We start from the raw sequence: 18969 nt of genomic DNA, 5'->3' as shown, positions 1-18969 counted from the left end.
GCAGCTTTTTTATCCTCACCCAAAAAACATATCTTACATTTCGAGCATCATCTTTGCAAGTCACTTTTTTTGTACCCTTTCCGGGCGTCTATGATATATAATATATGGTATCCAGAATTGAAACATGAATGAATTGAACTGGGAATACAGAGGCATAATTTCAAAGGTGACAGATGATATGCACTAAACAGGAAGGAGAGGAGCAAGTGCGAACAAAGAGGACGGAGAGTGGGTTTCAATTCAATCACCACCTTCAACATAAAGGAACCTTCCAAGGTCCTCCACAGAAGCATTGTAAAAGCAATATATAACATCTCAAGAGGAGATTTACTCAAGTAGTATTGGGAAAGAAAGACTAATTGCATGGAGTGACTGGAAAAACTGAAGATGTGTACTTTAGAGCGGAGAAGTTGGAGGGAGCTTTGACATGGTGATTTTGAAAAATCACCAACAATTTTAATCAAGCACAACTGTTTCCAGAGGTAGAATAGCTGGTTAACAAGGAAGGAGACAACAGCTAGCATTTAACAAATCACACTTATATCATTCCTGTGAGGTGCTTTGTTAAAACAAACAGTGACTTTCATAAAAGATTTTAGGGCAGTTTTGGCCATATTTTTAGTCAAAAGTCATGTTAAAGAAAATCTTCCAGGGGAAAGTGAGGTAGAAGCTTGAGGGGTTTAGGGAAGGACTTCTTAATTGCGAGTCATTCAACTTAGGTCAGTGTGCATATGATGGCTGACTGAAAAATGGTGCAAATTAGAAAACAGTCAGAACTTTAGATGGGGTCAGCTTTAGGGAGGGTAGAAGGCAGGTTGATGGCCCACAATACATATGTATAGTCAAGTCTACAGGTAAAAAAGGCATGGAGGAGTGATTCAGCAGCAGATGAGTGAGGCGGGCAGAGACCTTAAATGATGGCATAGACATGTAACTGGAAGCTTATCAGAGAATCAAGTATGACACCAAAGATTGTTTCATCTCAATTTTCAGGGAGAGGGAGGAGTCGATATCCAACAAGCAGAGACTGTGGTGGAGACCAAAGACAATTAGGAAGTTTGAAGATATTATTAGTTGGAAGACGTTATCTGTTCTCGTACTAAATTGTTTGACAATTTAGAGGCATTGAAAATGTCAAGAGTAGATGGTAAGATAGAGCTGGTGGTGATATATTTGTGTAAACTGATCTTGTACTTTTGGGATGATGTGATTGAGGGAAAGGAAATGAGAAAAAGTGCCCAGAGATAGATCTCACAGGAGCGGGAAGAGAATCCATTGAAGGTGATTCATTGGCTACGAGTGGATAGATAATGGAAGCATCTGTCTGGACTAGTCAAGCAACAGCCTGACACTGTTAAATATGATTCTATGGCTACGACTTGGTCCTAGATAACGCCATCACAATTCTTATGCCACTAGCAGTAAAGGTGTAGCAGAGATTATGGCGTTGTGGTGTACAGTTTGGAGGGAGTTGCCTTGGAGGTCATCAGCATTTATTCCAAAGCCCATGAAGTCTTATAGCATCAAGTAAAACACGGTACGGAAAATTCCTCCTTATTATCACATTGAAACTGCTCACTCGCCAACCAAATGAAACCAATGAAACGAAACACCACTCAGAGAAAGCACTGATGGTGGCATTGCTATTAACCAAGCTGGTTGGGTTCTAGAAGGTCATAGTTGCTATTCTGGATCTACAGTAGGTAGTTTTAGGAAACGAGAAGGAAATATATAGTTGACCACCTCAGCCTCAGTAAACTTCCTGCTACATGTGGACCTGTCCATGAAAATTTAAACATCATACACTTGGTCCCCTCATCCAAGTAACTGACAGATTTTAAATAGTTGAAGCCATAACACAGTGAACAACTTACCAAGATTTAGCCGTTTTTCTAACCAGGCTAAAATATCTTTGGTATATTTTGACCAAGTTTTGGCATACATCAGAGCTGACTCTATCCCACTGTCATTTTTAAGCAACATGTTATCAACCTCTTCTGCTCGAAGAGCTCCTGAAAATAGGAAATGAAACACAACCGAATGAGAGATGAACCAAATTTTCAAGACATTGATGAGAACACATGAGGTAACTTTTCCTGATCTCCCCTATTTCTACTGGTCTTGGAATCTAGATTGGTGCTGAATATGATAAAATTAGAACTTGATTTTTTATCCCCAGGATTTAAATTTGCAAACATTTTTATACCAAAAAGGTGATCAGAATTTGGAACTTCTGCAAACAGGAATTGATGCTCAATCAATTGCTAAGTGGAAAACTGCTGTCTGATTTAAAATCAGGGGTATTAAGGATATCGGTCAAAGGTGGGAATTCTGAATTACATTATAGATCAGTCCTGATTTTGCTTAGCAGCAGAATGGGTCTGAGGGGGCGAAACAGTCAACTTCTGTTCCTATACGTCAGCAACAAGCTATGAAATATGGACTAAATAAATAGTCACTACAACCATTAAGTATACCTTAATACAAGTTGAAAATAATGTGCCACCACATACACATTGAAGTAAAACATTGGCAAAATAAATCACTGGCAGTGTAGATGTTTTAGTCATGGCTGGTCTGCAAGTCCTTGCAACAACAGACAGTAAAATTCCTAGATGGTCATCATTTCCTTACATAAAGTCTGCACACAACACAGACTAATTATAGATGTATAATAATAAAGTTAAACTGCTTTAAGCATTTAACACATCAACTGGAAAATTGGTTCCAAACATTACATACTCCATTGCTATACAAAGGTGCATTATTTGTAATAGTTTCATGGTAATCGGAGCTAATCAGCCTAGTATTTCAAGTTATCACAGGAATTCCTACGGTGTGGAAACAGGCCCTTGGGCCCAAAAGTCCACACTGACCCTCAGAGCATCCCACCCAGACCCATCCCCTATAACCCACCTAATCAACACATCCCTGAACATTACGGGCAATTTAGCATGGCCAATCCACCTAACCTGCACATCTTTGGACTGTGGGAGTAAACTGGAGCACCCGGAGAAAACCCACCAGATACGGGGAGAATGTGCAAACTCCACATAGATATCCCGTTTCTACAGACTAAGGGGATGGCCATGGGAACCTGCACGGGCCCAAGCTATGCCTGCCTCTTCGCAGGATACGTGGAACAGTCCCTCTTCTGCCGCTACACTGGCACTATCCCTCACCTCTTCCTCTGCATTGTCAATGACTATTGGTGCTACCTCGTGCTCCAAAGAGATTGAACAGTTCAACTTTACTAAAACCTGTCACCCCAACCTCAAGTTCACCTGAACCATCTCTGATACCTCTCTCTGTCTCCATCTCTGGTGACCACCTCGAAACGGAAACCTATTTCAAGCCCACCGACTCCCACAGCTACCCAGACTACACCTCTCATCCACTTTCCTGCAAGAACGTGATCCCCTACTCCCAATTTCTCCACCTCTGCCTCATCTGTTCCCAAGATGGGGCGTTCCACTCCCAAACATCCCAGCTGTCCTCTTATTTCAAGGACAACTTCCCCCTGCAGTGGTCAAAAATGCTCTCAACCGCCTCTCTTGCATTTCCCACACCTCAGCCCTCACACCCGCCTCCCGCAACAAAACCAGACAGAATCCCTCTTGTCCACACATCATCCCACTAACCTCTGAATTTAACATATCATTCTCTGCCACTTCTGCCACGTGCAATCTGACCTACTTAGAACATAGAACATTACAGCACAGTACAGGCCCTTTGGCCCTCGATGTTCTGCCGACCTGTGAAACCAATCTGAAGCCCATCTAACCTACACTATTCCATTATTATCCATATGTTTATCCAATGACCATTCAAATGCCCTTAAAGTTGGCAAGTCTACTACTGCAGGAAGGGCATTCCACGCCCTTACTACTCTGAGTAAAGAACCTATCTCCAACATCTGTCCTATATCTATCACCCCTCAATTTAAAGCTATGTCCCCTTGTGCTAGCCATCACGATCCAAGGAAAAAGTGTCTCACTATCCACATGCACTCACCTATCACCATCCCACCTACCTTCCCCAGCCCCACCCCCACTCCTCCTCTGTCTATTTATTTCAGAGCTCCCCTCCCCCATTGCTGAAGGGTCCCAACCTGTAACGTCAGCTTTTCTCCTCCTCTGATGCTGCCTGGCCTGTGTGTTCCTCCAGCTCCATACTGTGTTATCTCTGACTCCAGCATCGACAGTTATTACTATCTCCACACAGACAGACAGACAGAGTCTCCTGAGGGTGGAATTGAACCCAGGTCCCTGGTGCTGTGAGACAGCAGTGCTATCCACTTTAATCAAATCTATCTTGCAGACTCAAATCAATTGCTTTATGGGTAAATCGTCAATTAGGATATTACAGAATTGAATACTGGCTGGCACCTGATGGCAGAAGGAGGAAACCATTCTAATTAGTTATCAGCATGTCAGATAACTAAACACCACTGAATGAATAGTGTAGATTGGTCATTGAGATTTTTTATGAAAGGACTGGAATTTACATACCTTTCACAATTTCAGAATTTCCCCTACAGCCAGTGATGTACTTTTATGAAGTGTAATTACTTTTTAATGTAGGAAATACATCCAATTTGTATACAAAGTTACAGAAATAAATTACCAATCATTCTGTTCCAATGGAGGTGTTTAAGTATAACTGAAAGGCTATGAAACAGAGACATCCCCCCCTAACTCCCCGCAAGAATGGATGGACATGATTCCTCAGTGCGCTTTTAAAAGATCCCTCAGTATTTCAACCTTGTCACTCAGGTGACTGTGGCCTAACAGGCAATGCTGAATTCTACATTTCAAACATTACCCAGGTTGATTTCATTTTATTTCCTTTATACATTCACAGAATGTGGGTGTTTCTGGCTAGTCAGCATTTATGATACAAGCATTTATTACACATCCCTAATTGTGGTGAGGGCAGTTAAGAGTCAACCACATTGCTGTGGGTCTGCAGTCACATGTAGACCAGATGGCAGTAAAGATGGCAGTTTCCTTCCCTAAAGGACATTAGTGAACCAGATGGGATTTTCCTGACAATTGGTTCATGGTCATCATTAGATTCTGAATTCAGAAAAATATCAAGAATTAAAATTCCACCATCTGCTGTGGCAGGATTCAATCCCAGGTCCCCAGAATGTTATCTGGGTCTCTAGATTAACTGTCCAGCGACAATACCACTAGGTCATCACCTCCTCGGAGATAACGCACTGCTGGTTACATATAATTTGTAACATGCAGTGCATAATTTCTATTTCAGTATTTTGCACATTGACATGGAACTACCCACTTAGAGTCATACAGCATGGAAATAGACCCTTTGGACCATCTAGTCCACAGCAACCATGTTCCCAAAAAAAAAAAAACAAAACTAGTCCCACTTCCCTGCATTTGGTCCATATCCCTCCAAGCCTTTTCTATTTGTGTAATTATTTAAATATTGTATATACTGTAAATACTGTAACTGTACCTGCATCCACCACTTCCTTTGGCACTTCATTCCACACATGAACCACTGTGAAAAAATCTTGTCCCTCATGTCCTTTTCAAATCTTTCTCTTCTCACTTTAAAAACGTGTTCCCCAGTCTTGAAATTCTCCACCCCAGTGAAAAGACCTTGGCCAATCACCTCAATTTTATAAACCTCTAAGATCGCCCCTCAACCTCCGATGCTCCAGTGAAAAAAATCCCAGCCTATTCAGCCTCTCCTTATAAATTAAAAAGGATGTTGCATGGAATGGAGGGCTTAAATCTTTTCTGAACTCTGTCCAATTTAATAATATCCTTCCGATAGCAGGGCGACAACCACCGCATACAGTACTCCAGAAGAGGCTTCATCAATATCCTGTACAACCTCAACATGACATCCCAACTCCTATATTCAAAGGCTTGAGCAATAAAGGCAAGTGTACTAAGTGCCTTTTGAACCACCCTGTTTAATGCGATGCAAATTTCAAAGAATTTTCTACCTCAACCCCTAGTTGTCTATGTTTTACAATACTACCCAGGGCTCTACCATTAATTGTATGAATACTGCCATTGTGTTTTACCAAAATGCAATACCTTGCATTTATCCAAACTAAACTCCATCTGCCACTCCTCAGCCCATTGACTCAATTGATCACGATATCTTTGTAATCTTAGATAACCTTCTTCACTGTCTACTGTACTGCCAATTTTGGTGTCATCTGCCAAAATACTAACCATGCCCCCTATATTATCATCCAAATTAATTATACAAATGATAACCAAAAGTGGACCCAGTATCGATCCTCGTGGAACATCACTGGTCACAGGCCTCCAGTCTGAAAAACAATCCTCTACCAACAAACTCTGTTTGCTACTGTCAAACCAATTTTATATCCAATTGGCAAGCTCACCCTAACTAGCCTACCATGAGGAACCATGTCAAAGGCTTTACTAAAATCTGTGTAAACAATATCTATCACTCTGCCCTCATCATTCTTTTGGTTGCTTCCTCAAAAAAACTCAATCATGTTTGAGAGACATGATTTCCCTCACACTAAACCATGCTGACTGTCCCTAATCAATTTTTGCCTCTCCAAATATATGTAAATCCTATCTGTCAGAATCATCTCCAACAACTTAACCATCACTTATGTCACGCTCACAGCTGTTGTTCCCAGGCTTCTCCTTACAGCCTTTACTCAATAAATCAAGTGAAGATTATTTCTAAATGATTAGGCAGATAGTTTGGAATGGTGTACCAAAAGGAACACATCACAGGGGAAATAATTTAGCATGTTAGTGAAACAATTTCACAGCCTCAAACCAACTGAACAGAACTGGTAAATATTCAATTGTTTTGATATTTCAAGTTGAGATCACTAATTAGCCCCCAATTCCCCACTGCCAATTTGAGGAAAACTCAAAAGCAGTATTAAATGTATGTAAGGTTAATAATATGAATGACTTCCCTGACATTGGTTCTTGAACTACCATGGTACATGGATGCAATTCATTTTCATTAGACAATAATATATAGTACGTCTTTAAACAGTTGATCAGAAATATAGACTGCGCAAATTGGTTTGGATTGACTGTAAACAAATTAAATCCTTTGACTGGATAACAAACAGTTCACATGTAGAATAGTTAAAAAAATGTTATTGAGACCAAATATTGCTCAGCTTTTAATTGTTAATAAAGCACCCAGTAAGAAGAGCATATTTAATGTACTTCTATCTAAACCACAACAGGAGAAGGCAAAATGACCTATCCAAATTTTGCTCCAAATAACATGGTTCACATATTCTGGATTAGTTTATTTAAGAGTTGCAGTATCGTAAAATTTATAAGATTCGTAAAATTTGTTAGTACCTTGCAAGTCTTCCTTTTCATGAATTGATCCTCGAGAGCCCATAGACAGGTTTTCATAAGACTAAAAGTCAAAAAGAAAACTCATGAATTTTTCAGTGAGAACAAATATTAATTCAAAAGGAGCACTTCATCTTTCAACTCCAATCATATTTGAATTCCAAATCAGAACGCTGTCAGCTGGGAAATTTCAAATAAAGTTTGAGCTACAGTTCATTAAACAAGTATTTTTAAAAAAACTTGTAAACGCTATGTGACAGAAATAGTGTGAAAGGTAAAATCAAATCTAATTGTTAGGTTGATGCACAGAACGGACATGGCTCATCCTAATAAATGCTCAGGCTGGAATTGTATGCTCAGTACTCATGACACACACGTAGGCATCTTTTGAGTTGCCATAATAGTGCAATAAACACAGTCAATGTTTCTAATCATGCTTCAGTCTTAATTGCCTGAAGAAGCCAAAATTGTTCTCCTTTAGCACGTCACCCTATTGCTTGAATACAAGGGAAAAAAATTTCTGATGAAATTTTTCTAGGCCTGAAACGTCAGCTTTCCTGCTCGGCCTGCTGTGTTCATCCAGCTCCACACCTAGTTATCTCTGATTCTCCAGCATCTGCCATTCCTATTATCTCTAAAACTGATTCCAGTGGCAGGTTACCATGGACACAGGTACACAAGCTAATTGGCTAAGGAACTAGGAGATGAGAGGATGTGTTTTTAACAATGCATTGCCTAAATATAGAGAGGGGTGTAAAGAGATGACATAGTAATGCTCAAAAGAAAATTGGATGTATAACTGAAGGAGAAAAACATAGCAGGACAAAAACAAAGAAGTCAGATTAATTTGGTAAAAACCAAAAAAACTGGATGCTGTAAATCCAGAACGAAAGCATAGTTGGTGGAAAAGCTCAGCAGGTCTTGCAGCACCAGTTCTGAGGAAGGGTTAACTCTGTTTTCTCCTCCACAGATGCTGCCAAACCTGCTGAGCTTTTCCAGCAATTTTGTTTTTGTGTAAGACTAATTTGGTAGCTCTTTCAAATAAAGGCATGCAGGATCAAGTGGCCACCATTAATATATTAAGCCTCCATCATCCTATAATCACGTCAAAGTACTACTAGTGTAATTATTCTGTGAACTTACACGGCTTCGCCCATTCAATGGAAGTCCCAAAGATGAACCATAGTCTACATCTCCCATGAGGAAGTCTGAAATGCTACAAGACAAATTGTTTGATTAAAACATTTATATCTTTAGTTACACTCTCTACATTTCTTCAAACTGACATGCTAATTTTTTCGTTTTTTCTGAAAAACTCTATGAATGCAACTTGGTAAACAATACACCAATGCAGGTGGCTCAAAACTTCCATAGTCCTTTACATTTTTTACATAGCACCCTTACTACATCTGTATTCCTAGCTAAACTGTTCAGCATTAGTGCTACTTTCAAATGCGTAACGTGAGGCAAGAGTAACTGCCCTTGTCATCAAGGCAGCATTTGTCCAGGTGTGGTACCTAGGAGCTCTAACAAAACTGAAGTCATCTGAAATCAGGAGGGAAGACTCCACCGGTTGGAATCAATGCTGCAGGAGTTCTTCAGAAGTATCCTCCAGCTCAGCTTCAGAGGCATACAGATTCTTGATAAGCAAGTGGCAAAAGGTTATCAGGGTTGATGGGAATATGGAGTAACCAGATAGGTTATGATCTTACTGAAGAACTGAACAGGCTCAAAAGGACCAAGTGGCTTACTTCTCCTTCTAACTGACATGTTCAACAATGACATTCACCCCCATTGTAAGGTCAGAAAAAAGAAATTTGTGATAATTGCACAATCTTTTGTACCTTTTATGACCTGTCAGATACTCAAATAGTCCATCCATATAAAATACATGGACAACATTCTGACAACTAATAAAATGCAAGTACAATCATGCTGCATAAGTGCCTGTTAAAAGATCATGTCCAACAATATTCTAATGGTCTCCTTTTGATATTTAAAAGCATTACAATGGGTGAATTCACCCATTGAAAATCAGTGTTCACCATTGATCAGAAATATCAGAATTAGGATTCGGGCAGGCTATTCAACCTACGTAACCTGCTCTGCCATTCAAAAGATCATGGCTTGTCAGATTGTGGCTTTTGACTGATACGCTCTTCCCACTAATGGGAGAATCTTGAACTTGGGTCATTGTTACAGAATAATGGGACAAATCCTCCTAGAGGATACTGAATATCTGTAATTCTCTATCCCCAAGAATGACTTATGGAGTTTAGATCAGATCAGTGAAAGTATTTAGAGGACATAAATAGATTTTTTGAAACATCAAGTTGAGAGCTATGCTGAGCTGGGACATTTTAAATAAAGAGCTGAGACCTGGGGCAGATCAGCATGAGCTTACAGAATGATGGGGCAAGCTTGAGGTGCTGAATGGCCTACTCCCACACATATTTCTTATATTAAGTTCCACAAAGGATTCAAACAAATTTGTCTGGCATGACTGCTGCTTCATGAAGCCAAGCTGAATCTCCTGGATTAAACTGCATATTTCTAAATACGGTGCTATTACTTCCTTCACAGCGGACAGCAACATTTTTCCAGTGTTACATTTTACACCAACTGACCTATTGTTACCCTCCTTTCTTGAAAAAGTGCATTTCACAGGTATTTTGCCAATCCTTTGAGATTTATATAAGAATTTTTGGAAAATAGTGCCTGTAGTTACTTCTTTTGGTATGCTAGGATGGATTCTGTCGGGTCTGGGAGCCTATCAGACTCTAGCCCATTAGCTTCCCTAGCGTATTTTCTCTAGTGGCAGTTATTTGATTTGTTTCCTCTCCCACTTTGCTGCTCTATTATTTAGTGTTTTTAGAACGCTATTAATGTCTTTAGCCTAGAATCCTGATACAAGGCGTTTAATCAATTCCTCATTCATTTCCTTATTCCCCACTATTAGTTCTCCAGCCTCATTCTCAAAGTACTTGCAGAAAGAGTTAAAGTAAAGAAGAGGTATTTGCACGACGAACAAAATGTGCCAAAACACTGAACAAGATTCAAATTGAAGCATATTCAATGCGCTATCAAGGGAAGACAGATAACTGGTAGGTAGTTTTGTAAACAGTAAGAATAGCACAATATTAAGTCAAAAAAAATGACATTTACAGAATATCCCACCCCGGGTCCCCATAATCCTGCATTTTTCCCATTGCTAACCCATAATGGAATAGTGTAGGTTAGATGGGCTTCAGATTGGTTTCACAGGTCCAACATCGAGGGCCGGAGGGCCTGAACAGAGCTGTTAATGTTCTACGTTCTATTAACACACTACCTAAAAGGGGAACATTGACAGACCAGAGATTACTTTTGGAAACAGATATATCATTACCAAAACAGTATGCTTTTTTTCAGTAAATGGAAATTTAAAAAGTAGATTGTTTATGTTCTGACCACGTTAACCACAGCTTTAAGCTAGCAGAGGATTTGTTTCTTGAAGATGTTGAAAATTTTCAGGCATAAACAGGATATTGTAAATCAGCAACCTTAAATGGGCAGTAACAAAATGCATATTTAAATCAAGATGAAACACAGGATGTTCTTCGAGAAAAAAGCCTTTCCCCTTTGAATAATAAAACCAATGAACTTCTAAAGTGCAAATTGTGCTTTACATGAAAGACAAGAAATTCAAGATTTTTAATTGTTCTCATACTATAGCTCATAAATAGGTACCTGAAAGTACTAGTAACCCTACGAAAAAAGTATGCAAAAAATATAGAACATAGAACATTACAGCACAGTACACGCTCTTCGGCCCTCGATGTTGTGCCGACCTGTCATACCAATCTGAAGCCCAGCTAACCAACACTATTCCATGTACGTCCATATGCTTGTCCAATGATGGCAACATCCTAGTAAATCTCCTCTGCACCCTTACCAAAGCTTCCACATCCTTCTTACAATGCGGTGACCAGAACTGTACGCAATACTCCAAGTGCAGCTGCACCAGAGTTTTGTACAGCTGCAGTATAACCTCTTGGTTCCGGAACTCGATCCCTCTACTAATGAAAGCTAAAACACTATGCCTTCTTAACAGCCCTGTCAACCTGGGTGGCAGCTTTCAAGGATCTGTGTACACAGACACCGAGATTTCTCTGCTCATCTACACTACCAAGAATCTTACCATTAGCCCAGTACTTTGCCTTCTGGCTACTCCTACCAAAGTGCATCACCTCACACTTGTCTGCATTAAACTCCATTTGCCACCTCTCAGCCCAACTCTGCAGCTTATCTATGTCTCTCTGCAACCTACAGCATCCTTCGTCACTATCCACAACTAAAGTCGGTGGAGTTGTGGATAGTGACGAAGGACGCTGTAGGTTGCAGAGAGACATAGATAAGCTGCAGAGCTGGGCTGAGAGGTGGCAAATGGAGTTTAATGCAGACAAGTGTGAGGTGAACAATCTTTAACACTGGAGCAACAAGTTCACCTCATGGTCATTTGCCATTCCCAAGTCAAAATCCTCCTACAAAACAAATTAAAACAATAAATATATAAATGTAGCTGCTGTAAGAATGTACTAGAAAAAAAACATTAAAGACAGCTTTAATTCTAATAGGCCAGAAAGCTCCAGGTACATTTTGTAGTTGTGTTGAATTAATTTGAGACCTTAACCTCGGTAATTAGGCTAACACAATTGGCTAAAAACGATAGGATAAAAAAATTAGTTCATCTTTGCATTCCTGTCTGCTAACCAGTAACTAGCTGTTAAGTATGCTCATTTGCAGGTGTTGGATGAGAACCGGATGGGGCTTGGCTACAATAGTTGAACAGCCTGTTGAGATTGACAGAAGTTCATGTTATATTTTGGGAAGTACTGAAGGGCTGTTAATGTTGGTAGAACTACATCCTAGCACGAATTAGAATGAGAGAAGAGAAAAAAAGATGTTAATTGGGAGATAAGTGAAGGCAGAACATACAACTGTCAAGCACAAATTAGATGAGAAGACTGATACAATAATACTTTTTCTATGAATTAATTCTTTTTCAAAGCATACAGTGAGTGCTTCAGACATAACAATGAAACTAAATTAATGCAGGCAATAATATTTTAGCCTAAAAATACCAATAATTAGACATAAAGGCTACACAAGGAAAGTCAAACGCACATCAAAAGTTGTGTTACTTACACATTGCCAAATGTGAATGCCAAAGTGTCAATAGAAGCAAATACTTCATTAAAATGCTCTCTTTTGTCTTCGTGTATTTCATTGTAGTTTGCACCTGAAAGGAAATGTAGTTCATTATAGCAGTGCAAGGTGAATAGTAGCATTCACTCCATGAATATAAAAGGTTAAACAATCAACATTACTATAAATTGAACATACAACAATTAAAGCACTGTAATGTTTTCAACTTTAAACCATCAACAGAAGTGCTATAAGTTGTAGATGTCTGTGACGAACACAATCAAATGTCGAACTACTAAGTGGAACACACCAAAACAGTATAACAAAATCAGTGGATAAATGCACCAAAAAGTTTTCACCCAAGCACAAGTAAAATGCTAAGATTTACTTGGCCTTCTGTCATACTGAAATTATGACTGCATTCTTGTCAAGGCACCAGTTTCCTGTGTCACTGAACACACTAATGGGTGAACAGTAATGTAAATATGTGTAAGAAGTACTCTTTAATTAACTTCCTTTGAAGGATTATAATGCAATCTTCATAGTACAATTGTTCCAGAACAAAACAACGTTGATTTCAGATTCTACAAACTGACTTTTTTAAAAAAAAAAATCAGTTATAGAGACTTTGATTCTCAAGGAGCTGGTTAGTTCTTTCCTTCTACCAACCCCACAAGAACAAAGTAAGAAGTTTGGAATAAAACTCAAGTATGCCACAAATTACTTGAATATCCAGCTTAATAATCGATACTCTCAAATTACATAAGAAGCTAAACTGTTCAATGACATTTCATTACTGTGCAATGAGCCATTATAATTATTATAGAACTATGCTGGATCATAAAAGCGATTATCAAAATCCTCATTTAGCACCTCACTGACAAATTTTAATGCAAAAACTACACAGAATATGTAAACTTGGTGACTTTATCCGGTTGCAGGAAAGCTTCCGTTAGAAGGTTTGCATTTAGCACTTTGATCTCATCAAGTTTTGTTTTAAAGAAGCAAATTTCCTGCAATTTTTGTTCAGCTGTGTGCAATCAAACCTAAGAAATATATGAGTAACACATCTGAAAAACTGCAGTTTAAATTTTGGGAAAAATGGTAATTTGTAGTTAAATATTGTTGTGACATTTTTACAGCTGCCAGACATTTAGCAAACACATACAAGACTTCCAGCAACTTCCCCACAACTTCCTGAGTAGCAAAGAATCTTTAGCCAACTTCATAAACATAACCACACCCAATTTTACTTTAAATATATTTACAGTACAAAAGATTATCAATTGTTTATTGATTATCACAACTGTAACATGTTCCATCAAATATGCCCTATTCTAAATAAGCTTATTCTCATTTTGTTTTATTCTATTTTTTCTGGTGTAAATAGAGCCTGTCATAGGTGAAGGCAGAGCAGAAGACGTCGTCTACACGGACTTCAGGAGGGCTTCGATGAGGTTCCATAGGGGGACTGGTCAGTAAGGTTAGATCATGTGAGATCCAGGGAAGGCTAGACACTTGGATAAAAAAAAATTGGCTGGTGGTGGGGGACAGAGGGTAGTGGCACAGGGTTGTTCGTACCGAAGGCCTGTGACCAGTGGTGTGCCGCAAGGATCGGTGCTAGTCTCATTTTTGTTTGCCATTTATATAAATGATTTGGATGAGAATATACCAGGCATGATTAGTAAGGTCTGTGGATGAAACCAAAGTTGGTGGTACAGTGGACAATAAAAAAAGGTTACCTCAGAGTACCAAAGAATTATGATCAACTGGGCCAGTGGGAAGAGGAATGGTCAGATGGAGTTTAATTTAGATAAATACAAGGTGTTACAATTTGGCAAACTACTGGCAGGACTTACACAGTTAATAGTGACTTACACGGTCATTGATGAAGAAGCTGAAGATGGTTGGGCCTAAGACAGTACCAAGAGGAACTCCTGCAGAGATGTCCTGGAGCTGACATAACTGACCTCCGAAAACCACAACCATCTGCCCTTGTGCTGTGTACACTCATTGATTCCAGTTTTGCTCGCTGTCCTTAATGCCACACTCAGTTAAATGCAGCCTTTAAGTTAGGGGCTGTCACTCTCACCTCACCTCTGGAATTCAGCATTTCTGTCCATGTTTGAACCAAGGCTGTAATGAAGTCAGGGGCAGAATGGCCCTAGTGGAACCCAAACCGGGCCACACTGAGCACATTATTGCTGAGCAGGCGTTGCTTAAGAGTGCTACTGATTAAATATTCTGTCCCTTTACTAATGATGTTGGATTCGTCCTATTTTTTGTGTACAGAACATAACCTCGGCAGATACCAGTATTGTAACTGGACTGGAACAGCTGGGCTAGGGGAGTGCCAAGTTCTGGAGCATATGTCTTTAGTACTCTTACTGGACTCTTGCCAGGACTCATAGCATTTCCAGCATCCAGTGCCTCCAAACGTTTCTTGATATCATGTGGAGTCAATCAAATTGACTGAAGTTTGGTATCTGTAATGTTGGGGACAACTGGAGGAGGCTGAGAGGGATCATCCACTTGGCACTTTTGGCTGAAGATTGCTGCAAATGCTTCAGCCTTATCTTTAATATTGGTGTTGGGTTCTCCCATAATTGGAAACCAGATATTTGTGGAGTCTACTCCAGTGAGGATTTTTTAAAAAAAAACTGTCCACCATAGTTCATGACTGAACGTGGCAGGACTGAAGAGTTTAGACTGGACCTTTTGGTTGCCGGATCACTTAGCTTTGTCTGGCACTCGCTGTTTATGCTGTTTGGTAGCTTCACCAAAACACCTCATTTTTGCATATGCTTGATGCTGCTCCTAGTATGCCCTCTAGCACTGTCCATTGAACCAGAATTGATTCTCTGGCTTAATTGTAATAGTTGAGTGGGGGAATATGTGTGTCATGAGGTTGCAGATTGTGTTGGAGTACAGATCTGCTGCTGCTGATGGCCCACAGCACCTCATGGATGCCAAGTCTTGAGTTGCTAGTTCTGTTTGAAGCCTGTCCTACTTAGCACAGTGGTAGTGCCACATCACATGATGCAGAGTATTCTTAATGATGTGCTGGCAGGATTTTATATCCAGAAGCACTGTGCTGTGATCCTTCCTACCAATATGGTCGTGGACAGATGCATCCACAGCCAACAGATTGCTAAGAATGAGGTCCACTAAGTCTTTCCCTCTTGTTCATTCCCTCACCACCTGCCGCAAACCCAGTGTAGCGTCTACGTTCTTTAGGACCTGATCAGCTAGATCAGAAATGGAGCTGCCAAGCCACTTTTGGTGGTGGTTGTTGAAATTCCACTCCCTGACACTCGGAGTCTATTTTGCACCTTGGCCATCCTTGGTGCATGTAAATAAAGGCAATGTGAAGCACAAAGATTGGCATGGGTGGAATGACTTTCAGTTTGTGGGGCATTTGCACAAGATACTGGTTGGATGGGCTTCAATGAACTATGCTGGCCCTGCTGTGTTGGAGCAAATGATTCAGCCTGCAAACAGGACTTTAAATTATCTACAGGGAGACTTGCGAGAGGGGAAAATGTAGGCTTACACATGAAGAGGCTATGGCAGAATTATAGAATTCTCTACAATTGGGAGACCACGCCGTAGAACACCTACATTCTGCCTGTAAAAATTACCCTGTGTTTCCAGTTGTTTGTCACTTCAACACACCACCATGTTCCCATGTCAGCATTTCCAAATCAGGCCAGCTGTCGTGCTCCAGTGAGGTTCATAGCAAGCTGGAAGCATAACACCTCAGTCTGCCTGGGGGCTTTACAGCCTTCAGGATGCAACATCGAGTTGGATAATTTTAGAACATGAACAGCTCCTTATATTTCTATTATCCATCCCCACACCCAGGTCCCATCTTGACATTCAACACAGTAAACACATTGTCATTTACTCCTAGCCCCCATTATCACCTATCTAGCTTCTCCTCCTCCCCAGCTTACTATCAACAATCATTTTGTCTGCCTAACATTTTCCCCATCTCCTTCTCTCTGGGCTCTATCTCTACCAATCTGCTCACTTCCCACTCCTCCCCCAAGTTGGTTTCAGTTCTGAAGGGTCACTGGACACAAAACGATAATTGCTTTCTCTCTGCAGATGCAACCAGACTTGCTGAGTTTCTCCAGTAATTTCTGCTTTTGTTTGTTTCAGATCTCCAGCATCTGCAGTTATTTTTTTTTACATAAAATTACAGAGCATTATTTGGATAACGATAGCCAGAGTGTAAGAGGAAGGAACAAACAGAAAAACAACAGTGTGAGATGTCTAAAAAGAGAAATAATAGTAAAAATGTAAAATTAATTGCTCTTTGTTGGAGAGCAATTATTTGGAACAAAATAAATGAATTAACCGCACAAATACAGGTTAATGGGTCTAAATCATACAGATGTTACAGAGACATGGTACAAAGATGAAAAGTGGTAACTAAATATTCAGGGGTATGTGATCTTTTAAAAAGGTGAGATAGAAAGGAAAGGATGGTGGGGTTGCATCTTTGCTACAGGATGGGATAAGTACGACATCGAGAAATTATCTTGAATTGAAAAATATAGAATCCATATTGGTGGAGACGAGTTAAAAAGAGACAGATGTCACTGCTTGGAGTTGTTTATAGTCCCTTTAAACAGTAGCCATACGGTAGAACAGAGAATAAGTTAGGAAATAATCCAGGTATGTAACAAAGGCTATATATTAACCATAGGTGACTTTATTTTTTTGTGTAGATCTGGATAGTCAGATTGACAGACAAAGCCAGGGGGAAAAAAGATTCAGATTGTATTTGAACAGTTACCTAGAACAAATGTGTTGTGGATTCAACCAGGGATTAGGCTATTTTGAACTTGATAATATGCAATGAGGCAGGTTTAATAAATGATGTCAGAGTTAGTGATACCCTTGGAAACAGTGACCAGATAGTGATATAATTGAGCATTCAGTTTGAGAGGGAGGAACATGAGTTGGAAACAACAACGTTGAACTTATATGAGGGTAACTACATACGCATAAAGGCAAAGCTGACTGGAGTGAATTGGGGAAGGTGTTTAGCAGTAAAGACTGTTGAGGAACAATGGCAAAGTTAAAAAAAGTTTGTGGCTCACAGCAAAGTTATATTCCAGTGACAAAGGGGGCCTCCAGGAAATGAATATGTAACCTTGGAAGTTAAGCGTCAGATTGAGAAAAAAAATACAAAGTGCCAAATATTAGTGGAAAGCCAAAAGGATTGGGAACGTTTTTTAAAAAAAAGACAATCAAAAAATGATAAAGAGGCAGAAATTAAACTTTGAAGCAAACTTTTAAGTAATATCAAGACAGGCAGCAAGAGATTCTCTAAATATATAGAAGTGAAGGGAGAACCCAAGGTGAACAGAAGATCCCCAGAAAATGAGGCTGGGGAAATAATAATGTGGAACCAGGAATTGCAAAGGAATTGAATAAATATTACACAGTAGAAGATACTAATAGCATCCCAAAACTACTAAATATTCAAAAAGTGGAAAAGGAGATGCAAAACTAGCACTGGAGAAAACGTGCTGAGGAAACTAATTGGGTTCAAGGTCTATTCGGCCTGGACGTCTTAGGATACATCCTAGGGCACTGTAGGAAATAGCTACAGGGATAGCAGATGCACTGGAAATATTCTTTCAGGAATTCTTAGATCCTGAAAATGCTGCATAGGATTGGAAAACTGCCAATTAAACACTTCTATTTGAAAAAAGGAGAGAAATAACAGGTAACTATTGGCCAATGAGCTTGTTGTCTGTTGTTCAGAAATGTTCGAGCTTGTTATAAAGGATACCAGAGAATTTAAAAACACAAGCTTGGTCAGCATGGCTTCATGAAGGGGAAACCATGAATGGAAAATTTACTGTCACCTACAGATATAATCAGAATGGTGGCAAGAGGCTACGAAGACAGGGAGGCTGAGGAGAGGTCTGCTGACAGCAAGAAATGTCAAGTAACTCAAAAGGGATTTCAAAGATCAGTGAGCCCATTTGTTCATTCCATAAACAAAAAAAAAACAAAAACATCCTAGGGCAAGCCAAACAGAGACACACACACACACACGAGAATTCCTAGAAGCATGGCATTCCAACCAGAACTCCAACAAACACATTGATTTGGAGCCCATCTACCACCCTCTGAGAAAAAGACAGGAAATGACATCACCAATGCAGGAAGTGACATCACCAACCCCAGGAAACTTAAACACAAATAGAAAGCGGGACATAACATCAGTGCTTCACCAGAGGCTCACTGATGTTACCTAGAATGGTGACAAAATGTCTGAAAACTAACCTTCCAGCTCAGCGAGCAAACTCACATCCAGAACCTCAACCTGAGCCAAGAATCTTCTCAAAGCTCGCAAACAAACAAAAAAAAGGCAATTATTCTGACTTAAAGCAAAATAATATAGACA

At 39.7% G+C, this 18969-nt stretch overlaps 1 protein-coding gene across 2 annotated transcripts in view; it reads right to left on the bottom strand.

The window, feature by feature from the left end:
* Positions 1–18969, bottom strand: part of LOC125456155 (rho GTPase-activating protein 29-like) — a 113554-nt gene that overhangs the window by 51528 nt on the left and 43057 nt on the right. For both annotated transcript variants that reach the window (XM_048538943.2, XM_059648064.1), the window contains exons 4-7: positions 12540–12633; positions 8496–8568; positions 7356–7416; positions 1875–2012 (exon numbers count right to left, since the gene is read on the bottom strand). In XM_048538943.2, coding sequence (XP_048394900.2) covers positions 1875–2012; positions 7356–7416; positions 8496–8568; positions 12540–12633 — 366 coding nt within the window. The remainder of the gene's footprint in view (positions 1–1874; positions 2013–7355; positions 7417–8495; positions 8569–12539; positions 12634–18969) is intronic.

This window comes from Stegostoma tigrinum, chromosome 8 (genome assembly GCF_030684315.1).
Source record: "Stegostoma tigrinum isolate sSteTig4 chromosome 8, sSteTig4.hap1, whole genome shotgun sequence".
NCBI lineage: Eukaryota > Metazoa > Chordata > Chondrichthyes > Orectolobiformes > Stegostomatidae > Stegostoma > Stegostoma tigrinum.
This window is presented reverse-complemented; position numbering and strand designations above follow the sequence as displayed.